The following is a 24,742-nucleotide window of genomic DNA, read 5'->3' as shown; positions in this document are numbered from 1 at the left end:
AGTATTAAGTCATTTGGATGCTTATATATTGCTTTATATTCATAACTGGTGATCAGTTTTCGTTTGCTTGCTTGTTTAGGCATGCCTTCAGGAGGGCTGTGTCAAAGTTTTACCTGAAGTTTGGTGTTGGCTCCTTGTGGCTATTCATTTAGAACATAGTGTTGTTGGGAATTTCAAGAATAATGTTTGTGTCATTTTTGTGACAGATGTATAATTTCTATTATGCTCTTTTCCCCCCTTTTATTACTTTGAAGTATAAAAAGATAATACAGTTTTTAATGTGTTTTTTCTTACAAGTCTGTACTTTTCAGAGATGGAAGACAAGGGAATAAAATCACTAATATTGTAGCAGGGAAAAATTTGAAAGAAACAATAAATATTCTGAAGATATTGCTGGAAGAGTAGACAGTCAAATTAGGATAACTGATCTTATTCTTGTAACTCATTAAGGGTGAAACTTACCTCTCTGCAGCATCATCACAAGACCTGGGCAGCACTTACATTCCACTTAAACTTAATTTGAATTTAAGTGGTGCACAGGGTTTTTGCTGATCCTCATGCAGGAAAGAATTAATGGGTAGTTTGAGTTTTTTCACTCTCGTAATTATCTGCAAATGTTCTGACATGCAGAAAGTGCACGTTTCAGAAAAATTTCTTCTAGAAACATGAGTAATATGATGAGGCAAACTTGTGTTTCCAAACAGGAAGATTCTTCTGCAAAGCTGAGCCTAGTGCCCCCAAAAGAAGCTTCTGAGTGAAGTGTGAAGAGGTAAATGAGGATTTTGTGCTTTGTGACACAGTGAATTTGTTCTTTCTTCCCAAAGGCTACCAAAGCTCACATAAAGCTCAACACAAAGAAGCTTTACCAGGCAGATGGCTATGCTGTGAAGGAACTTCTAAAGGTCACCTCTGTGCTTTATGGTGCTATGAATACCAAGGGAGTGGAACGCACAGACATGAGTGAGGAAGACAGCAGCAAGTTCAAGTTTGATCTTGGCTCAAAAGTAAGGAAAACTTATACTCGTGTTTTGGGCAGGAGGGCTTTAAGTTCACAGAATCACAGAATTGGAATAGGAATAGGAGTTGGAAGGGACCTCGAAAGACCATCCAGTCCAACCCCCCTGCCAGAGCAGGATCACCCAGACCAGGTCACACAGGAACAGGCAGGGTTTTGAATGTGTCCAGAGAAGGAGACTCCATAACCTCTCTGGGCAGCCTGGTCCAGTGCTCTGTCACCCTCACAGTAAAGAAGTTTTTCCTCATGTGATTAAAGTTGCTAAAAACAAATCAATTTTCTATCTGAAACTTAAGTAGAACTTAATGCTCTCACAAGGGAGTGGATATGGTTTTAACATACTTTCTGCAGTTGAGTTTATATGCTGTGACTTGTTTTAATCTGTGAATTCTCAACCAGAAGCATTATAAAAGACAACAGTAGCACAAAATTGGTTTCATTCTGTAATTCTGTGTGCCTCAGTTTTGAGGGTTTTTTTTGTTGGCATAAAGTATCTGGGGTTTCTCTGAAAAGCCTATGTTTAAATGCTGCCTCATCTAGACCATCTTTAAAGCCAAGAGACAGGCTCATGCCTAACTTCTTCAATACTATAGTAAAGTTTCGGCCACTGTGCTGACCTACTATTTTAAAATAAAAATGGGAAAAACCTGCTGTGGATTTTCTTTGTGATATTGGGAATTTTCTTTTGCTATTCACTGCTGTTGCTGTGTTTCCAGATTGCTGACTTGAAGGCAGCCAGACAGCTTGCTTCCGAAATCACCTCCAAAGGAACAAGCCTATATGACTTACTTGGGAAAGAAGTTGAACTAAGGGTAAGTACACCCCAGAGAGTGTATAGCAACTTGTGTTCACTGGGTGCTGCAAAGGAAAAGGGTGAAAAAAGTCTCAGTAGCTCATCTTAACAGCTGCATTTTAAATGAATATTCTCCAAATTGAAGGAATGGGTTTGAAAATTTGCATTTCCTTTCCACTCATGTTAATACTTGAATTGCAGTAAGCCTGAGAGAACAGTTTGGCATTTTCTCTTCAACAAGAAACTGAAATACTCTCTGTAGAACGATTTGGAAATACTAACTTTGTATGTACGTTTTTGTGATGGGGATAGATATATTTTGAAAGATAAATGATTAATGCCATTAGTAATGCCATTAGTTTTCCAAACGCAAGGCTCATTATTTCTGTTACAGTAATTGAAGGCCTCATCATCCTGCAGAGTACATATTCTTTAGCGTGGTTGTAAAATCATAAGCAATTGCGTGAAGTTACGGAAAGGTCCTGAAACACTGCCAATAAGTCTTTAAATTATTTTCTTAAATGCATTTATCTTCATTGCTGGAAATTGTTCATTTTCTGAAAATAGACAATTAAACAAGGGAAACCCTGAGTGTTCTAGTACTGTTTTTGGTAATCTTCAAGTTGCAATATCTGAGCTGTAGAAGTGCACCCTGTGCAGCAGTAGGCTGCATGTCTTGATGATGAATGCTCCCAGGTCCTTGTTTGATGGAGTACGAGTGTTTGAAAAAGTAGATGATTATCTGGGAACATTGACTTTTCTGCTAGATATGTTAGCATGGTATGCAGCAGTGTGGAGGGCATGAATACTTTAAAAGGGAGAGAGAAGTGATAAGCCAGTTTAATTCAACATACATGATTGTCACAAAACTGTTATTCAGTCACTTCTCATCTTGCATTCTTTGCTTAATCTCTTGGCTTTCAAATAGTTTTCACATTAATACTGCCTAATGTGTAAATGTTTGCTTCGGAGCGTTAAAACCCTTTTTTTCTGTGTACAGCATGTCTGAGAACTCCGCTAAGTGTCAAGTATAGGTCAGTATAAGACAACATCATTAAAAAGTACTCAAGCATTGGTTTGAAATTGGGCGTTGTTTAATTACTTTAAATCAAGGCTTTTAAGAGTCCAGCTGATTTTAGAACTGGGCCCTCAAAAAGGTACTTGCACAAGTGCAGAGTGCTGAAAGCATGAAATGAAAACTCAAGAGATAAGCAAGTGCTTCAGTGCTGCCACTTCTCATTGGGCCCATTAAGAAATTTTCAGTGGAAGACTATTTAAAGGTGCAATTTCTAAAAGGATGGTATTTCTTACATATTGTAGAGAGCACACATTTCTTGTGGCGTAATGATTGGGTGCACAAGACAGAGGTAACTAATCTTATATAGGTATACAGTTTATATTTTGCACAAAGGTTTGACAGATTGAACGCATCCTTAAGAAATTCTGTCTTAGGAAAGATGACCTTTGCTTCTGTCTCATTAGCTTTGAGTTTATATCCTAAAAGCACCAGATGACACTACTGACAGCACAGGGAGAACCTCCAGAGAGCAGCAGAGGAGACATTCATGCTCAGTTCCTTTTGATCTGTGACTGGTTCCAGCCTTCTTCAGTGATTTGTTAAACCTGAAGAACTCATTACTGGCTTGTGTGTTAAATGCCAAGTTTGGTACATCAGCATATGACAAGTTTGATACTTGAACCTGTAGCAAAGCAAAGGGGGTTCAGGGTTGCAGTAACCAGTTGTGCAGATGTATTTGTCAACTTTTCCTTTTTTAATTATAAGCACCTAACTCTGCTTTTTACTTGTATGAAATTTGCTCATCAAATGAGAGGCTTAGAGCCAAATGCTGCTCTTTTCTTCCATCAGAAGTCAGTGAAGCTGCAGTTCTTGTTAAGTAGCCAGTGCTAAGGGCAGTAAGGAATTCCCCCTCTTAATTTCATTGCAAGATAGTTTGCACTTTCCAGTCTTACTGATCCAAGTCTTAGAGCATAGGAATTGCAGCGTTGGAATTTGTTGAGTCTGGTTTTGAATATCCTACACTAATATCCATTCCTAATACTCTGTAATTGGTTCTTCATGTGTGAAATCATAGTGATCTTGATCTATGCTAGGACCATAGTGAAGCTGATGAATGAATTTTGATACAACACAGTGAGGTCCCCAGCTGAAAAGCAAATTCTGTGCACGGAGATGTATGTCTTCATCTTCATTGTTTCCTTTACTGCCGGGGGACTTTCTCTGCATTGCGTTACAACTACCTTGGGAAGAGGAACTAGACACTTTGAGTTCTGTTTTGTCTGTTTTATAGCTTTTTTTTTTATGGGGTAGGTGGAGGTTGATTTGCGATGAGAGATTTTGTTTAGATTTCTTTCCCTCTCTTTGTACACTGTACTAAATGCTTATGATGATTAAAAGAAGTAGAAGTTGAAAATGCCAGTGGTGTGATTAAGCCTGTCAAGCCCAAAATCAAAAAGCAGCAATGGAATTAATGTCAGTAGTTGGGTGGAATGCAGCACCACTTCACTGCACATTCACTTTGGGTTTCAGGTGTGGTGGCTGCCTCTGAACCTGCACAGCTGACTGCTGCAGTCTAGCCAAAAGGTGTTAGAAAAGTCTGGTCCTCTCTACCCTATAACAGCTGGTTGTTCATGGGGAATTGGGCAAGATGAGGGAAGAGAGGGATGATGAGGTGATGCAAAAAATTCTTTAGCACAGAATAAACAATAATGACTTTCAAGGTCAGTTGTGATCAGTTGAGGAAGGATGCTCCTGAGTTATCATGCATTGAATATCCAAAATCCAAAGGAAAAATTAATGGCTATTTATAACACCTCAGCAAAGCTCACTGACTCTGAGTGCCTGCCACTTTGCATCTGCCAGAGGTCCTGTGGACACATTAGCAGGAGTCTGTCAGGAAGCCGCCTTGCTTAGACTTGCTAAATTATTAGACGCGGTAAGATAATGAAGCAAAAAAATTCCAAAATAAAACTGCCTCTGTGCTGATGGCAGGCATAAAGATTTCTGACCTTCTCAAGGTTGTTTTCATTTTATTTATCTCTTAATTAGCTCTAAGGCATGTAAAACTGAAGAAAGATGAAAATAATCTCTTCTTTAATGTGCTTAGCTTGTGCTGAAGATGGGCAATGCATTGGGTTTGTTTTCTAATGCTCCTCTTGGCACTTACTCCATCTGTGACCTTGAACAAACTGTTCATTCCCTGTGCATTCTCTTGTGTAAATAAAGTAATTTCTGTAATTTTGTAGATTAAAGCTTTTAACAGCTAGATAAAGTGTTTCCCAATCTATGCAGGATAAATTTCTAAGTACAGGGTATTACTACAAGTGTTGTTATTGTGTATGCACACAGTACAAGCTTGTTCCAAAACTGATGGAAGTCATTGAGAATCTCTTTACTGACTTAAGTTTGTGAAACGCTTGAATTAAACTCTTAGGAGAGCCAAAGATGTTTAGATCCAGCTCTGGAACTTAGATGGTATTAGTTACAATGAAAAGCGTTGCCACTGAGGACATTTAACTTTGGTCTCTTTATTCCCAGGTTTTTGATTAAAGCACCCTTCCTCCCTCCCTGCCTCCCCCCTCTCACACTGTTGTAGCTTGCTGCCTATTCTTTCTGTAAAGGGGTAGATCTGATTTGAGTGACGGCTGCATTATTTGGTACTCTTTGAAAGTTAACTACAAAAAAATATTTCATTTGTAGTGTTGGAAACATTTTCCATCTGCCAAATGTTAGTTCTGGGCACGAGATACTGCCTGGGAGAGAAAGATAAACTGATTTCTCTCATTTCCTGTACTTTGGCTACAAAGTTGCCACACATCAGGAAGGAAAAAAATATTTCTAGTGGAAATTTCTAACCTGAAATTGTCAGAACTCCAGAGAGTTATCTATTCTGCTTCAAATTTTTTGAACTGTCCTGCTTCAACCCAAAACCTAACCTATCAGTTTTGAGAAACGGGACTTACTGCAAAGTGGGAAGCCATGTAAAACCAAAGCCAAAATTAAACCTAACAATTGTAAGGTATATTTGAATCAACATCGCCCTATATTTTAATTTGCTGTAACCATAACCATGGTTATTGTCTACATGTTTGATGTAACAAATGATTTTGTAGTCAGCTCTCTGTTAGCTTGGAAACATGTTGTCAGCTATAAATTGATGGGTGGCGCATTTCTCCTTTGTCGTGGTTTAACCCGGCAAGCAGCTAAACACCATGCAGTTCACTCACTCATCTCCCACCCCTCCCCAGTGGAATGGGGAGGAGGATCTTAGAGTAAAACGACTCATCACTTGACATAAAGATAACGAAAATAAACCAAACTGAAATAATAATACCAATGAATTGTAATAAGAATTAGAACAATTATAAGAAAGTGATCACAATTAGCTCACAAGCAGCAGTCGCCAGCCATACGCCCACAAAAGTGCAGTGGAAAAGAGGTAAGCCTCAGGAACTGAGATGGGTGGCCATCACGAAGGAGAAGGGAAAGAAGAAAGGATTGAAGAGCAGAGAAGAGCAGAGAAGAGAAGAGAAGAGCAGAGAAGAGAAGAGCAGAGAAGAGCAGAGAAGAGAAGAGAAGAGAAGAGAAGAGAAGAGAAGAGAAGAGAAGAGAAGAGAAGAGAAGAGAAAAGAGAAGAGATCAAAGGGTGGATCAAAGAAAGGAAGGAAGGGATCTTCCCCTACAAGCTCCCTACTTTATAGTGTGATGTTTATGGGATAGAATACATCTTTATTGGTCAGCTTGGATCAGACCTGGATCATCTGTCCTGGGTCACCTGTCCCAGAGAATCCCAGGCTTTTGCTTCCACCCCTATCCTCTTGTGCAGAGAGAAAAAAACACCAACCAACCAACCAAACCCCACAAAACCAAAACAAACTATGAACACATGTTTAGGCAGAGACTAGAAGACAAACCTTGAAAATGTATAAACATTCATGTGTTATCAATATTATTCCCAGCACAAACCTCACTAGCTACTATATGAGGGAAAAGAAAAAAAATCCTCTGTCCCAGCAAAACCAGGACATCCTTGCAGACTGGGGACCAGTTATGTCAGTGCCTTGACGATTTTGTCAACTAGTTGGAAGTTCTGAAATCTTGTGGCACAGTTCTAAACTGTTTTGAAAAACCATTCCTAGCTTGGCTAGGAAGGAAATAGCATTTGAACCATCTTTTGTATGTCATAGGATTTGTCAAAACCTGTATTGACTCTACAAGAAGTTCCACTTCATTGGACTAAATCAGAGACACTGTCTTCTGAATATTTGGTGAGGATCTGGTTGTTCATTATTCCTAACCATCCTTCATGAAACACAAAGCATGTGTCTCAAAGCCATGTCAAAATTATAATTACTTAAGAGAAAAATGTGCTGGCTTAAACATAAGAACAATGATTTTAGCTATTTTTAGCTATTTAAAACGTGGGTTTTTTTCTGCCTGAAGAGAGCCACCTGATATTTCTGTCTCTGGAATCCAACAGCCACTCCTCTTACTGCTGGTTAAGCTTTGCTGGGAAAGGAAACTCAAGTTGTGTGGCAATGTTTACCGAAGTCAAAGGCTTGACATGAATTAGAAGTTTTGCTGTCTCTTTGGGTGGTCTTACTGCACACGGAATGCCTGCTCCTACCTTTGTTGCAACTTTGCGTGATGTCTTCACAGATCTTTGAGGTCTGAAAGATGCTGCTGGAAAATACATTCTTTTTTTGTTGCTGTTTTTCCTAAGGAAATAATAATCCCTCCTGAAGTTTTCTTATATGTTATCTATAAGGAAAGGAAATTTTATTTCTAATTTTATTATCAAAAAAAATTAGATAAAAGGAAAAACGGAGAAGATTTTTGCCTGACTGGATGTCTTGCCTTTGTGATGACCCTGCTCTTTTTCCCTTTAAAAGAAAGCAAAAGCAAGCCTCCATATGTCCATGCTGCCCAAGGACATTTTAATCTGTTTTTATTAGGAGATTTGCTCACAGCCCTAGCTTTTGCTCTGCTAGAAGAGATCTGTTACTTGTCATCTTGCCAGACTCTGCAAGAGACATCACAAGCTACCTCCTGGTTAAGGACCTGTGAAGTGACACCTTGTAGTCCTGTGGACTAATCCGAGCTTTACCAATGCAGCGTGCCATGAGGCCTCACATGAAGGAAATTAAAGGTGAGGTTTCTAAAGATGTAGGAAGAAAACAGTAAGCACGTGCTGGGGTCTGTGAGCTGAGGGTGATTCAGTGCTTTTGAACCAGAAGACCGGTGGACCTGGAGGGAACAGAGCAGCGTAACTTTGTGCCTGTCAGAAAGGTTTGAAGTTCCCTTTCGTGCCTCAGCAGTCTGTGCCAGCACTTGTAAAGGGTTTCTTCCGTCATAAAGCATATGTTCAGATTACTTCTCATCTGGCTAGGCAGGCCACCTGATTCGTCATGGTCTGCAGAAAAATTGTGCTTTCCAGTTGGTTCTCTATCTCAGATCTTCTTGTGGCATGCTTTTTAGACATCAAGATAGCCAGTGGGGTTCAGATACTGGCTTTGATTGAGGGCTTTGCATCGCTGAGTAGGGAAATGTCTCTGTGGATTCCTTTTGTGGACTGCTGAGATGAGCATAGAGGAAAGCAGCATAGCTTTATGGGAGCCTGGAAGCAGCAAAATTCTCAGCTAGCTTGAGCTTTAATCTCTTGAGGAGGAAAATAGGCTGTTAGGAAGTATCAGATTCCTTCAGAAGGTCTGGATAATTTGTAATGTCCCTCCTTTACCTTCCTATTCATATATAACAGTACCTAATGATCTGTTCCCTATGTTGACCAAGTGTGATCACAGTGTGTGTTAGTAAACTCCCTGAATAATAAACCCTCCAAAATGAGTTTTATTGCCTGTATAGACAGCAGTAGTTGCAGAACCCCTATTTGCCAGGAGTATGGGATGTAAAACGCTTCCTGGACTAAGACTGATGGTCTTAGTCTGATAGACAGATAGTGGCAGTGAGGAAGTAATTTCTGTACACACCAGGCTTACAAACTCCTGAAAAACAAGGAAGGATTTAACTGGTAGTCAAGAAACATTTGGTGCAGAGACCAGTATATTGGAAAAAACTTTCATTTCTTGTCCTTATCACAAAAAAGGTGCTTAGAAAGCTCTCCTGGAGTTTGTGCACATCAATGTATACGTATATTACACCACTGTTATGATGAGTGACTTGTGTCATGCTTAATTGCTTGCCTTGTTTTTTTTACTGCTGTTCAGAAGCTATGTGCATCCATTTATCCATACATCAAGCATGCAGGAAGCCGCTTTATCAGTTTTTGATGCATAATGATTGCTGCTGATCTGATTCCCATGGACATAACCTTGCGCTGTGGCTCTGAAGATCTGCTGTGGTCTTCTCCCTCACTGGTGTTTGACCCAGGGGACCAACCTGGGAGGGATACAAATTTGAGACGAGTAAATTCTTTAGACAGATGGATTTTTGAAGGTTTTAAAGTCACCATTCTTTCCTGAAATGACTGCAGTACAGTTTTGCTCTAAGGAAATTTATTTTGACTTTTGATGCCAGAACTGGTGCAATTTAGGCAGAGCTGTCTTCAGTGCCAAATTTCCATGTCCTGTGGGGAACATCCTGTCAGGCTGGGCTGTTCTGCTTGATTGAGCAGTTGGCTAGTCTTTGGTTAGAAAACTTACTTTGTAATGTAATTCTCCTTTCTAAAGAAAACAAAGTTTTTGAGTCTAAACCAGCCAGCTAATTTGTTAGTACTTCCAGTTGGCTCTGTCCAAAGTGTGTTTCAAAACTTGAAGAATTAAAGTTTCAGCCCTTTCCATGCAGCACCAAATATTGGTCTGACCAGGGAGGATAAATAATGCCAGCAAATGGTATCTCTTGTGTGCCTTCGTGTGTTTTCTTTAAAAATTGTCAGCTTTAGTTCATCAAAATTAATTTTACACTTGGCTTCCTTGGTTTCTAATTAGCATTTATCTTGTAAACTATAGCCAGGGAGCTCTTGAACACTTGAACAGGAAGCAGGTAAACACTCAGCTTCTTCATGAATACCTCTCTCGTTTTGTGTATGTTTATTTTCCTAAGTTGTAATTACCAGGCATAACCCTAAATTGTTCTGTTTCTTACCTCCTCTTGCCTTGATAATTTTTCCTATATTTTTTACCTCTCCCGAGAACTCTATTTCTAATGGTTGATTTAAAGGAAATCTCTTGTGGGTTATAACGTGTATTCTGATTAGTACACCTAATTGCAAAGAGTACATTACTTTAAAAGAAAATGAATGAGGCCGTGTTTTTCAGCTCGGTTTCATTTGCACACTTTTTTGAGCACAAGGAGTTGTGAGTACAGCCAGTGGCAATGTAATACCTGGTATTTGGGCAAATTTAGAAAAATGCTTTAGCTTTTAAGAATACAGCCTATTTGTATCCACAGATTTAAGCATGAACAGAAAAAAAACCTTTGTGTAAAGCCAGGTTTTAAATATTTTATATTGGGTAAGAAATACTAGTGAGGATGAGTTGGGCTGGAGGAAAAAATGTGCTGTATTTGCTTATGTGGGGAGTCAAAGATAGTCAAAGTGAGTTTGTTAAATTATTTGGCTTTAATTTGAAAATGACTTCACAGTGTTTAAATTGACCAACTCTGGTGTTCTAAATTTTCTTCCTAATGTCTTCATAATTTTTGTGGGATATTTATTTTTCTAATGTGATCTGCCTGTATTAATCCTACATGGCCAGTTGCAGAGTCTTTCCTGAAGAGAGATACTGAAAGTAAGTTTTCTCTTTGAGAGTTTTCATAGATTAACAGGAAATGGCCCAGTGACGGATACCCAGGGAAGCTGTTACAAACATCCATTAAAAAATTGTCAACAGCTTCAATATCCTTAACAGATATTTATTTTTCAAATATGTTTCCGTTATATATTAATAAGTGGTCGGCTGTAATGGAAGCTATAATGATCCACTTGGATTCTCATTTGGTCTGTTGGGGTGCGAGGAAGTTAATTGTCCTGACCTCCTTTTGCAGTTTAGCCCTGATTCAGCAGTCTGAAAATACAAATTTCTACTTTTACACAACTCTTCATTGGCCTGACACATTTTTGCAAGCAGATGTGACTGTAGGACTGAACCTTGTTCTAGAAAATGGTGTGGATTTCTGCACAAAGACTGTGGTCTGTATACGAAACTTCCGTGGGTAACAGAGGGAAGGCAGGAGAAGAAAAGACATTAAACTTGTATAAATTATTCCAACTTAAAAGGGTAGATCCTCAGAAGTGTATCTAAAATCCGTTGGTTACCCTGACCCCACACACGCTGCAGTGACTTGGGCATGTTCTGTGTGTGCTTTACCAGGCTACTGAAAGGAAATTGGTATAATTAAAAACTAAGGCCCTTGCTGTTAGTTTTCTCTCTTCTGACAGCTTTTCTTATAAATTTGTAAGGGGAGAGTGTCAGGAGGAAGGAGCCAGGCTCTTCTCAGTGACAACCAATGACAGGACAAGGGGCAATGGGTGCAAGCTGGAGCATAGGAGGTTCAATCTGAACATGAGGAAAAACTTTTTCACTGTAAGGGTGACAGAGCACTGGACCAGGCTGCCCAGAGAGGTTATGGAGTCTCCTTCTCTGGAGACATTCAAAACCAACCTGGACGCGTTCCTGTGTGACCTGGTCTGGGTGATCCTGCTCTGGCAGGGGTTGGACTGGGTGATCTTTCAAGGTCCTTTCCAACTCCTAATGTTCTGTGATTCTGTGAAAGCAGGAAAGAAAATAATTTCCTCCCCCTTGCTGAGTGGTCAGCTATTTTGTTTGAAATACGTTTGCTTTGTAGCAGAGACCTCCCTGTTGCCATCAGAAGAATTGAGTGCAGTTGGTAGGGCAATGTCTTCACCAGGCTGGTCCTGGCTGCTGCCATTTTAGCTCAAGCAACATCCTCACAAATAAATAAGTAATTTGTTGAGCTTGCTAAATGCATAATGTTCTCACAATAGCTACTGAGCTATATTATTCTTGTCTGGTCTTCCTCCAAAAGTGTCTACCTGTGGAGTTATTCAGGAATATGTATTATACAGACTCTTTGTATCTTATTTTCATCCAAATTAGCTTTCTGCTGCTTGCAGCTTGTATTTCTGTGTGGACAGGGGAATGTTCACAAGCACTTTAGGCAGCGTAAGCTGTCACTGCCACTAACAGATGTAGCTTCTGTCACTATCCCCAACGTAATATTTCTTCTACTTCTTTTCTTGTGCCAGAAAAAAAGCCTTTGTGCAGCATGTGGCAGGCTCGTTCAGGGAACTGAGCCAGCAGAGGAATAAGCTCAGCACAAAAGCTGATTTTTCGGCTGGATGAGCTCCCTGGTTGGGTTCACGATGCAACTCTGAACTTGAGTTGGTGGGGAGGGAGCTAGACTGCCTCTGCTGGTACCTGCCTATGCAACCTAGAGTGCCTGGCATAGTAACTTACAAAATAATTGTTTCTGCTTCCAGCATTCATCTTGTAGTAGGCTGGGTACAGCCTGTTGCAATGTGTATGAAGTGTTTTTAGATTCTTAGTCAGAGGCTCTCTAGAGAGATGCTATTTCCAACTTCATCCACCTGTTACCAAATGGTTTGCCAACATAAGATGATTATAAGGACATTTAGCTGCAAAAGTCTCCCTCCTCTCCTCCCAGTAGCAAACAAGTAATCCAATGTTTTCATATAATGACCAGGTCAGTGTTGTAAGAAACCGTACAGACAAGTGCACACTGAACACCCCGTAGCCCATCTGTCCCCAAAACTGCTGAGAGTGGAAGAGGTTTTTTTCACCCTTTGGGATCCTAAACAAGGATCACTGGGGTTTTTATTTGTGGATTCTGAGCCACTGCTTATCAGAATTGGAGAAGCCCACACATCTGCATCTGGTTTTCCTGTGGGCATAGGAAGCATTTGCTGACTGTCCCAGCTGCCTGGCTGAGTGAGATGGGTTCATAGCGCTTGTTGCTCCACAATTTTTGTGACACTGCTCATCTACCTGCACTATTGTTTTCATGAGTCTTGTTGTAAAGATGATGAAACTTTCTGTGCCATATTGCATACCTTGCTCGACATGTAATAATCAGTGTGGTTTCCAAAAATCTGCATTCAGGAATACTTGCAGTTCGGACAGTAGCACTTAGCTTGTTTTGAAAAGATTCCTTAATTGCTCAGTGTTGCTTAAGTGACTCTTTCATAATCTCCTGTTTTTTAAATTATCTGAGCCTTGGTGAATAAATACTAAATTCTACTCCGTTTATTATGCAGATGATCATACTGTTGTTGCTTGACCACCCTCAGTTCTGCATATATTAGCTCCTTTGTGTGGTGTTTAAATATATTGGTATATTTTTATTTCATAGGAAGCAAGAACAGAATCTGTTGCCAGACCTTTGGAGATAAATGAGGCTGAGAAGGTGATGAAAATTGCCATCAACTGTGTTCTAGTAAGCAAAATTGTATTTATTTAATTGCAACATTATTATTCCTGTCCTGGAAGAAAAGCATAACTCTTTTTATCAGCAGCCTAGGGTTAAGAGTGCCAAAGCAGACATCACCTTCAGCTGGCTGGACTGACTGGTGCTGCACCTGGTTAGTTAATAGCTAATGTGGAACTTCAGGTGATGGCTAATGCAGACTTTGGTCTTTAGGTAACATCAGATGTGTGAACAGAAGTTCATCAAGGCTGAGATCAGTCTGTGATGACTCCATGTGTTGTGGTAATGAATATGGTCACTGATGATCCTTATGGTTTATTTGGGAAATCTGGTGTGTTCAAAGCCTGTTAACTGAAGCTGATAGCTTTCCTGGCAGAGTGAATGAGGTGTCTGCGCAGTGATGATTGTGAGCTGGCAGTCAGAAATCACAGCCTGCAGCAGAAAGGGTAAATGATGCAAGCAGCAGCAGCTAGGAGAGCATGTTAAGACCTGCTCTGCTGTCACTGTCACAGTGTGTAACTGTTGGTTCAATATGCAGAAACATTCATCCAGTTGATTGCATCAATGAACTGTACTTGGCTTCCCTTGACCTCTCTCTTGGGAGAAAACTACAGAAAAACCCTCCAGATTTTAGTCATATTTCCTGTCTCTGTTAGGGCCTAAGAAGCCCTATGGGAGGTATAAAATTTGCCTAAATTATCACAGAAATCTACACTGCAACTATATTGTCTAAACCATGTAAACTTTGCAGAGTCAGGGCTGCAAGGGGTGTGTATATGGTAACTCAAAATGTATCTTTGGAGTTGTGAACTCCTGCTCTGGAAGCAGGATAGCTGAGCTGGCCAAGCAGCGAGAAGAACTGACATTGCTAATTAGTGCCTTGCCAGGGCATTGTTATGGGTCTTGTTTTGGAAGACCTTTTGTCTGATCTTAGCAACGCTGTCCTTGCTCCAGTGCTTGGGTTCCTATATTCCTGAACCATTGCCAGTGGCACTCACAGCCACTGTGCAAGTACGGTGGTTAATTAAATCCTAGTGATTACTAGAAGTTATTTAACTGCAAACTGTGTCCAGTCCAGTTTTTTAATTACAAGGAGTAGAGTTCGAGATTTAAACAGCCAATGCATAATCAATAAATACTCCAGGCAGTCTTTCCTCTCATGCTCTCCTGAGCATGAGCACACTGAATGTACTCAGCTCATTTTAATAAGCTGGAATGTTCCTACTTCCATCTCCTGATTTCTGTAGCACATGTTGTTCAGATTGCTTCCCAGATTTTGAAAAGATGGTTAAAGCAAGGCTTAGAAAAGGATGAAAATCTTCAGATAGACTAAGTTATTTGTAAAAGTGACCTTTATCTTGAAGAGGAACAAAAAATAATGGAAACCTGAAATTCCCTAAAATAGTACCAAGGAATAAATGTATTTCTCATCTGTGTTTATTCAGATACTTGCATGTCAAGAGGTGTCCTTATGTATCCTGTCAGATTCTTTTAAGGAGGCTTCTTCCTCTCTTTTACTGCTTTTTCAATGAGAAGGAAAAATAAAGCCCAGGGCAAGCTGTGGCTTTTTTCTTTTTTCCTTCAAGAATGTCTGGGGGGAAAAATCAAGTATGTTAAACTTGTAGATGTCCAGTTAGGTCACTATCCTGGCCACAGAGAACTTTCGAATTTTCAGTGCTTAGCCAGTTTATGTTCTAGCTCATTGTTACAGTGTTACTTGATAACATGGGATGTGCGATTATACAGAAGAATCGGCATCTGAGAGGTAATTCTAATTATTCCAGTGCAAGCCATGGTTCTCCATCCTTCTCTTTTAGGAACAAGTCCAAAAGACTAAAGACATGTTGAGTAATGTGGCTTTGGATGAAGCAAATTTGGAAGCCAAGATTGAAAAACGCAAATTGGAACTGGAAAGAAGCCAGAAGAGACTACAGACTCTACAAAGTGTTCGGTAAAGATTATGAACTGGTTATCGAGTATTAACATAAGTGATGGAACTGTGCATTGTTAATGCTTAGAGCAGCAAGGAGTGAAGTCTGTAATGAGACTGAGATGATGGCCTGTGGAAGAGAGATTATCTTTTCTAGAAATGCCTTGTCTGGATTGTAGTTGTTAATTTTTTCATTACTATGTATTTGAAATTAGATTTTCAGGACTGTTAAAAGTTACCAGGATGTTATTTGTTGGGGTTGCTTAATTGCTGCCTGAGCTGTGCAAAATGGTCAGGAAGCATGTCTTGTCTTTTCCTTTGTCATTAAACATAGATCGTGTCAGGTAGTCCTCCTGAAAATGGCAACTGGTGCAATCATTCCCTCTGTTCCCAGAGGCACCTACCATTCTTAGCCACCAATAAAAAAAAGTTAATTATGCATACTTTGTTAGGATTGGTTCCTCTAGGCAGTGATACAGCCTACCATAAAATCAACATGTTCAGATTCACAGCTTGGATTGATATCTTGCCCTTAATTAAACTGCAAGTTTATACAATCTACAAGATACGGCTTTATTTTTTTACCTCATGTGAGAAAAAAGGAAATATTAGAAAAATGAGTGGTGGAAGGAATGACATTGATTCATATACTCGTTTTGATCAGTAATGCTGTGGATGAAGTGCACTGGGTAGATGTGATGCATCAAGCAGCGATAGTGTTCTTTGGGGCGCAACAGTTGTCTCGGTGGTATCAAAACATCGTCACTTATTGGTGTCAGGTCTAGTTATGCTTGTAATGACACAGCACAGTTCTGCAGCAAGTAAGTCTCCAGCAAAGTAGGTGATTTACTAGCCTTGCTGCAAGCTAGTTTTTTTAAGTCAAGGAGCAGCAGGATGATTAACTTAGATTTGCCTGCTAAAGGGGCAAAAAGGCTGCCTTTCTGTGTATATGGAAGGAAATGGCAGTGAGTACACAATAACCCTTCCTTTGCTATGTGTAATGTCTGCAAGATAGTTTAGTGAGGTTTTTTGTCTTATGCTTTTAGTCTCTGAAGTAGTGTGGAACCTTAAAAACAAAAGGTCCTTTTAGATTAGTTTAGCAGACGTGAAAAGGAAGCTGCAAAACTGAAAATGCTTATGTAAGAATTCTGCATATACAGGTCATTATCTCACTGAGTAGTTTGTGCTTGTTCTCTCCAGTCCTGCTTTTATGGATGAGTACGAGAAGATTGAGGAGCAACTGCAGAAACAATACAGTAGTTATCTAGAAAAATTCCGTAATATGACCTACATGGAGCAGCTCCTGGATGATCATCGTAGGACAGAGCAAGAGATGTTTGAGGTAAGGCAGCTTAGAAATGCTCAGCAAGACTGTATAACCTGTAGTTCTTGACTTTATAACAGAAAAAGTTTCAATACCCTTTTGCCAAAGCAGCGCATTACTAGTTGTAGAGCCAGCACTGAGTGACTGGCAGTTTACTGACAACCCAGTAAGTGTGACTGCTCTTGGACAAGCATGATAACACCTTTATGTTTGGAGTTAGTGAAGTTAAACCAGTGTAGTGATGCCCTTTTTCAGTCTCTGAATCCCTCAACTTGTTTTCAGTTGATGTTTTTGTTTGTGAAGAGTGTTTTCAGCATTTCTAATCTTCCTTTTGCTACACACAGTGTATGTTCTAAGAGTTAAGTGCATCTTTTTATCCTCTGCCAGCAACTGATATAGAAGACTCTTCAATTTCCACATTGTAGTCCTCTTCGATGAAAAGAGCAAAGTGTATCAGTGAAAAGATTAGATATGCTGGAATCCTTGCTCAGACAGACTTCAGTTTTGTTTGGCAGAAATTCTGTTTTCCGTTGAGTTGCTGAATTGTATCAGTTCAGTGTGATTCTCTATTTTGTATCCTGCTGAATAATCTGCATCAGTATCTCACCTTGCTCCCTGCTTTCCCAAAGGGTATTTGTTGAACTGCAGAGCTTTCAGCCAAACTTTCATTCAGTTTCCTGCAGCTTCATGTTTTACATGGCTTTTCATCCTTCTCGCAGTCATTACCCAGTGTATCTTCTGTTCTTCATTGAAAACATGTTTCAGTGAATGATCTCCCCTTGAACCTTAATACTGGTGGATGTGCTATACATTGAGTTAACCAGTGCTTCCTCTTTCTGAATCATCCTATCTTTCATATGCAGATCAGGATTTATTTCGTAAACACAACGGACTCTTGTTCCTGGCAGAAATATGGGAGAGCTGTGCATAATGTTCCTTCTATCTGGCTGTGACTGCACGTTTCGCTTTTGCTGTGTCTGTGCCTTCTCATTTAAAACGAAGAGATTTGACCCCAATTTTTTAGCCTTCTCCTACTTACGGTATTTGTACTGGTGTTATGGTAAAGTTTTGTGACCTGTGCTTAGCCTGCAAATAAGACACAGTAACTTTATAGTTCCTCTTCTCCCATGATCTGTCTCGTTTGCATCTGTGAGATCTTTTTAGAAAGCCTTGTCATTCTGTAAACTGACTGTGCCGAGAAGCCTCCCCTTGGATCTCTTGCCCTCTGTTCCTGCGTGTCCAGGCTGCACAGTGTGAGGTACAGGGGGGCTTCGTAACCACGCTTCAGCCTGTTCTGCAGTCTGGAGAAAATATGGTCTCTTCCATCACCTTTTGGGCATAGGAAAAGGCATGCTGTATTCTGTTGAGAAGGCTCAGATATTTTGCTGCACTTTTTACTTCAGAGATAAAATAACTTGTCTTTTGAAAGATAACATAGGCATTTGACAACTTGTTAATCATTGTGAACCAATTTCCCATTAACCCCGCTTTTTATAAGCACTGTCTCTGTAGATGTTATTTCACATATTTCTAATCTGTAGTCAGCTTGGTATTTTCATGTGTCTTGTTTTATGATGTTCTAGTTCTTCCCCATATCTTTGGCCAAAAAAAAAAGTCCTCAATTAAATCATAATCTTGAAATGAAGCCTAAAAGCTGATCTTTCCCTTCTGTTCAAATGCCATTGAGACTTAACACCAAAAGTAGAAATGTTTTGAACTGAGCTACCGGAAACTGTTTATAAATTCATGCACAGAAGTTACTAATGAGTTGGCCTACAGCTCTTCAGGGGATTTGTGTTAAAAAATAACAAGATGAAGGAAAAGCCTTTGTCATTCAGCAATGTGCCCATGCTTAGAATGTGGAGAGCAATTTTTTTTTCCCTTTTCCCCTCCTTTCTGCGAGACACCTGGAAATCTACACATGTGGTCTGGCTTTTTGTTTACTAGTGTAGGCAGGTAGCAATGCTTCAGCGTTGTGCAGGATGACAAAAAAGATGTGTTTTTCCCTGCACACTTTTGTGACTTGTTATATGTTGTATGCATTAGCAGATGTCAGAACTGGAAGCATCCTTAAAGTGTGTTTTATGGTGAAATCAAAATGCCATCAGGTCTCTGCATTTGGAATGTCTGGTGATCTGTACTTGAGTGTCTCTAACTGTGACCTCAAGGGATCAAGTTACTCGTGGTGTACCCTGTATCTGTAAAATAGCTTCTGTTAGCTTAAACCAGCATGAAGTGTACCTGTCAAGTCTAGTCCTATAGCTTGAGCTTAACCCTGAAATTACCATGGCATAATTTCACTTCACTTCCTGTATATTAGTCTGTTAAATCTTTTCCCTAAGGAGTGTTTGAGAAAACCAAAAATAAAAAGGGGAAAAAAGGATACATTTGACAGTTGATCTTCAGAACTGAAGAGAGGAGCATGGGGATCAAGAGCAGAAGATTTGAGTATTTAAAATTACTTAGGATATTTAAAGGATGAGACTCTTAACTATCTCTGTGGGCAGCAATCCAGTGACTCAGGCAGCCATGGCTGCTTTGTTGTGGAAGCTGTTGCTGTGGTACAAGAGGAGGCTATGTGTGTCTCTTACAGCCGGATTTTCAGGAGTGCTGGAGTCCAAACTATTATTTGAAGTCATTATGAGATGTCAGTGCTCAGAATCAGACTCCAGGACTTGGTAACTGAAACCCAGAGAATTGCTGGTGCTGTCCTATTTCCAAACCAGTGGAGGGATTTTACAAAAGAATAAATTTTAGAACACAGTGCACTGCTTAATCCTTTTCAAATTAGTCTCTTGCCAACCTGAAATACTAGGGCATTTCTCTCACTTCTGTCAGTCTTGTTCTGCTTCACCTTAGGCTTCGGGTTGGTGAAGCAAAACTGTGGATTGTTTATTACATGCTAGAAAAAAAGTAGTTTGCTCCAAAATGATGCTGCGTGTTGTTCTAAAGTTTATAAACTCTTTTCATTTTCAGAATCAGCAGAGGAAAAAGTAACTAGGATAATTACACTTAATCCATTTTAATACACACTCTCTTCAGCTGTCAAAAAACACCGAAAATTATGTTGATTTTTTTTTCAACCCTGATTTGTCTTTTGTTCCACCAAACAAATCTTAATTATCTTCTGTAGTAGAAGTAAGAGTTGAGAGTCAATTCTTTTATCATTGCTGTGTATTTTGTTAAATAGCTTGCCAGGAAAAAGCAACAGCTGTGTAATTAGATTAATCCAGCACTCCGTGTCCTGTTCAGTACGGAGGACTGATTCCTGGACCCCTTTCCTTGAGTAGGTGCATGTTTTTAGGAGTTTTTGTTCCAATTGAGAGACCGTTGCTGAATAACAAGGCTAATCTCTAGTGCACTTAGACTCAAAAGCTGTTCTAGTACCCTGCTGACGTTGCACAGCTAATGACCTGGCCCAGAGTGCATTTCCTAATTAGAAAAGTGATGTAAAGATTGTACCCAAGCACACAGTTTTAATTAAGTGGGATTGAGCAGTTGAAGTACTCCAGCCTTTCCAGACTGCAGTGCTGGTCATCTGTGGGGATTTTTTTTGTTTGTTCTTCCATGTGGTAGGGGTACAGTTGCATAGAGAGGAGCGCTCTGTAGCTGCCATTGTTGTCTTGAGCTTCCCGTTCCCTTTGCCTCCCGGTGTCCATGATAATGCAGAGCAGTGGTTGGGAAGCAATCGCAGGAGTCTCCTGCCAGGCACTAGACTGAGAACTCTCTCTCTGTGTTAAAAGGAACCTCAAAGGTTTGGTGTTGAGTCTGAACTGAATGAATTGCCAGATCTGAACAGTTAATTGGTGATGAAATTACCACTTGCAGAGCACCTGCTCATTTGATGTGGAAGCCCTTTCAAATGTATGAGCAATACAAAATTCTTTTCCTATTATCAGCTCTCATTTGTGGAGATGTCAGAAGTCCTCATATGACTCTTCGACTGAGTGACTTTCTTGCACTTATTGACAAACTGTCATACACTACTTATTACTGGATTCGAGGAACTTAAATAAGGGTCTTTTGTCTTTGTAGTCTCCTTAGCCTTTTTTCATTTTTCAGCCACTTCTATTCTGTTTCTGTTCTTCTGTGCTGCTTGTGGAATTAATCCATTTTCTTGCATTTCTGTGCAGAAGCAGGGATTTATGTGCTGTGTCTCCTCAAAGATTTGTTCTACTTCTTATTTTTCTGCTTTTTAAAAAGATTCCGATTCAAAAATTTTTATACTGTTTTTAAAAGGAAATTGTTCCTGATGTTTAGACATGAAGGATACTAGAAATGTAGCTTTTCAGGTTTAGGTGCTGACATTTTCTATGAACTGTAAATGGACACCTCTCTCTTGAAGGACAACACAGAAACTAGCTTGTGTAATGCCAGACTAACTTGGCTATATCCTGTAGCATTTACCTTTTCTTTAGACAGATTACACTCATTTTTTTATGTGCATCTCAGAAGACATCCCTGAGATACCTTCTTCTTCAGCTACTTTCTCCTACAATATTTTAAGGCTGCTTTTATGCTGGTGCTGTGAAATCTCAACTAAGGAATATTGTGAAGGAGTGGACTTGTGGAAGAGGCTGTCCTAAGCCACTCAGTCATTATCTTGGGTTTGGAATTGCTTAAATAACTTTTCTTTTCACTATTATGATATTACTATCAGTAAGCAGTCTATAATGATTAAGCAAGGAAAAGCCAAAGAGCAGACTGTATTGTGACTTTCCCTTTGCAATCCCCCCTTCCCAAATAAAATCCCCTCTTCATTAAACTAATGGGTTTTTATCAGAAGTCCATACCTGAAGCAGATGCTTTATTCTGAATGTGCACATAACAGGGATATGCGAGTTCTACTGCACTCTGAGATACTTCTTGTCTCTGCTGCTTTTCGTGTCTTCTTGCATTGAGCTATTCCATTTGAAATATTAAATCTAAACATTCCCATTGCAATGTCTGCTTACTGAAATAGCCAGACAGAAGGTTAATATGAAAAGCGATTGGTTACAGTCTTTAATCTTCTAGCTAATGTACGTTTGAATTATGACTGTTTAGTAACATTTTTATAGGTGCCAGGAGAGCACTTCTGGTCCAGTGTTGCTGAATTATATTGAGTATCAGATGTAAAAGTAAGCACAGGCATTGCTGTTGGTTGTTGATTGCTTCCATTTTGGTGTTTAGTCTGATATGCAAGTACGGCAGTATTGGTGTGCTGAGATGTGCAAACCCCATAATGGAGAAATGTGGAAAAAAAATAGAGGAGGAGGAAGGGAATGCAAAGGGAGAGAGTGGGGGCAGTGGAGCATAGGAGAGAAGGACAGAGGAAATTGCTGGCCTGAGAAGTGATGGTCACACAAAAGGAGAAGATGGAGATGAAGCTGGGAGGGCATGTGAAGAGCACGTTGGAGAAGGTGGAAGTGTTGCTGTGTGGATTCGTTCCGCTGAAACAAAAAATTTGCAATCCCCTACCAGTACCACGGCAACTAGATCTGGACTCTCAAAGGTACTTCTAAATGCCCTGATGTGCAGACCTGCTCCGGGTGCTTTACTGATAATCTCCCATTAGAGGCTATAGGAAAACTTTTTGGGAAATGAAAACAGTTGAGATCAGCTCAATTGATCTCAGTCAGATCGATCAGCTCAGTGGTCAAAGATCCACGTATCTGTCCATGTGTCTGTATCTTGGCTTCTGATGTGCCAGGTGGGTGAACAAACTTGCCTTGGGATCCCAAACTTGGGGTCATTTGACTCACAGGTTCCAGTTCTTCATGTCTGACAGACTCTAGAACTTATTTTTTCACAGACCTAGAGCTCAAACAAGAATTGAATAAAACTCTAATTATCACTTGTAAGTTTTTCTGACCAATGGAAACATTCATATTCTGCCTTCAGGAACCCATGAACTCCTTAGCAGAAGAGGTAAACAGGTTCCTTGTGCCTCAGAGCTTGGTGCTATGACTAGATACAAACACCTGCTAATTCTGTTACATGTGAGATACTCAGCAGCTGGGGAAGGAACACAGGGAGAGTATCTACTAAGTTTTGCAGGGTACTAAGGGTGAGTTTCTCTATCGTTCTGGCAATTGCTTCTGTGAAGTATGAGATATAATGGCTCTCGGTGATGGTGTAGCTTGGAAATCCATGAATGATTTTTATGAATAGAGATCAGAGAGTTTCTGATCTCTCATTCTTAAGTTGACTTAATTTCTTCTGCAGTGACTCCACTCCAGAAGAAACATTGCATGAAAACAGTGAAAACAGTGTCAATTCAGTGCATTCTAAATGTACTGCCTTTTAGGGTTTAAGTATTTTCTTTATCCAGTTTTACTTGGTTAGAAGATAGAATAAGTGGGTTATTTATATTACGATCTTTCTGCCTGTCCTGCCAGCCTGCATTATGCTTTTGAATATTCTCAAGTACTTTAGATGTGTGCATTGTGTAACAGAAATCTAGCTTGAAATTCACTCCAAGTAGGAGACAATTGGATCACTTGAAGCAACATTGATCAAGCAGATCAGTTTAGGGTATTTTTCCCAAAGATCAACACTTAAAAATAATTATGAGAAACCTTTTACTAGGTGATTAAAAACTAAGGAATTTGTTGAAAGGAAAAAAAGGTTAAAATAACTTTTTTGGGGGGGCTGATGTTTTGCAAGTGATTTGCACCAAATGACAAGTAGGTAATGTTAAAATGAGGTATGTGAAATTTAGGAGGTTTGTGCTCTGCTACTGCACAAGGTACTTAGCAGCAGAGAAAAGTAGTTATGAGACTAGCATTTTGCACAAGCATACATAATCTCATGATGTGAAAAACCGTAAGGTTTGAGGTTTTAAACGTTAAATAGTAACATACTTCTCAGTTTTCTAGCTGTGTAGAAGCAATTTCTAGTTAAATTCTGTGTAACATATGAAAATTAAACCTTATGTACGTATGAACAGTAGACGTCCAGGATAGGTGTTATGGCAGAACCCTTGTCTAACGCTCATCTAGCGCACGGGCTGGCAGTGTGAGCTACTGCACCTTGCACAGTCGTTGCCTTCTCTGAGAGCTCCAGAACACAGTCGGGATTCTCTGAAGATTATTCTGATACTGAGATACCAGTAGGCCAAACTGTGAGCCATTTCAGAAGCATTGCAGCAAGGTCAAACATCAGGACTAAGGAAAGGTAAGAAATTCTAGGGCAAACAGTACCCCTTTGTGCCCAGGGTCTATGGGCCACTTTGTTTTGCTATAATTCAATTTATATTCTCATTTGGGTTTATCTTTAGCACAATATAGTCCTGAAATTTAATGGGGTCCTCCATTTTAGGCCAGTAGACTTTCCAATACCCTGCTTTTTAAAAATTTATTGACTTGGAGGGCTATATGCTTGTCTCCTACTCAAGCTTTTTTTGCATCTTTGAGAGGACTAATGAGAAACCTGACTTGATAATAGTCTGGCAGGGTCTAAGACTTGTCATCTTTGCTTTCTTCTTCTCTAACCCACCGCAATGAGATATTTTAAAATAGTTTTATCCCAGTCTTCTAAGCTAGTAGCTAAAGCACTGTCCCGGCGAGGAAATGGAACTGCAAATGTTTTCAAGCTGGAGAAATTGTAAAAAGCTGTTCTCTGATTCCTGTGCTAGGACTCTAACAAGTCTCTTAGAGAGAGGCTTGCTGGTGCTGCCTCTTAATTTGGGACTTGACTGTTGAGAAATAAGAAATAAACTGAAGTGTGTGTCAGCCACCTGTAGAAGAGATTCTCTGCTCTAAGAAACATGGGCTGTACTGGAGCTAATTGATCTCAAGATGGAAGGCAGCAGATTCCGTTATCAATTCCTGGAACCATCAAGCTCACCAAGAACAACTGCTCTTTAATATAATAAATCTTTTCCTTGAAAAGAGAGAATAATCCTGACTCCCCTTCGAACGCTTATGGGTTTGTGCTACCTGTGACGCAGGGAGAGGATAATTCTGACGTTAGATTCTAGCACTAATGTGACAGTGACTGCTTTATGGTGGCGAACAAGACTCAGCTGTGACTACTAACTTCCAATCAATATTAATTTGGATGATAATTTCTTCAGACACTGCAAACTGACCTCAGGTTTACATTACAGAATTGTACATTATTTCAAATAAATCAACCATCCAACCAGTATTGCTTGTAAGCTTGGTACCGTAAATATGTAATACACGAAGGGAATGCTCAATGAGCTTTTATTGAGTCATTATAATTCATCTCTTCTGCAAAAATGAATAGGAAGA

The 24,742-nt window shown here is 39.8% G+C and overlaps 1 protein-coding gene across 1 annotated transcript in view; it reads left to right on the top strand.

The window, feature by feature from the left end:
- CLUAP1 (clusterin associated protein 1) overlaps positions 1 to 24,742 on the top strand; it is a 65,672-nt gene that overhangs the window by 6,152 nt on the left and 34,778 nt on the right. The window contains exons 4-8 of the mRNA XM_010179167.1: positions 825 to 1,004; positions 1,732 to 1,827; positions 13,174 to 13,257; positions 15,066 to 15,199; positions 16,379 to 16,520. Coding sequence (XP_010177469.1) covers positions 825 to 1,004; positions 1,732 to 1,827; positions 13,174 to 13,257; positions 15,066 to 15,199; positions 16,379 to 16,520 — 636 coding nt within the window. The remainder of the gene's footprint in view (positions 1 to 824; positions 1,005 to 1,731; positions 1,828 to 13,173; positions 13,258 to 15,065; positions 15,200 to 16,378; positions 16,521 to 24,742) is intronic.

Source organism: Mesitornis unicolor, unplaced genomic scaffold (assembly GCF_000695765.1).
Source record: "Mesitornis unicolor isolate BGI_N332 unplaced genomic scaffold, ASM69576v1 scaffold23292, whole genome shotgun sequence".
In the NCBI taxonomy this organism is placed as follows: Eukaryota; Metazoa; Chordata; class Aves; order Mesitornithiformes; family Mesitornithidae; genus Mesitornis; species Mesitornis unicolor.
The sequence above is the reverse complement of the archived record's forward strand: the minus strand, read 5'-3'. Positions and strand labels throughout refer to the sequence as shown.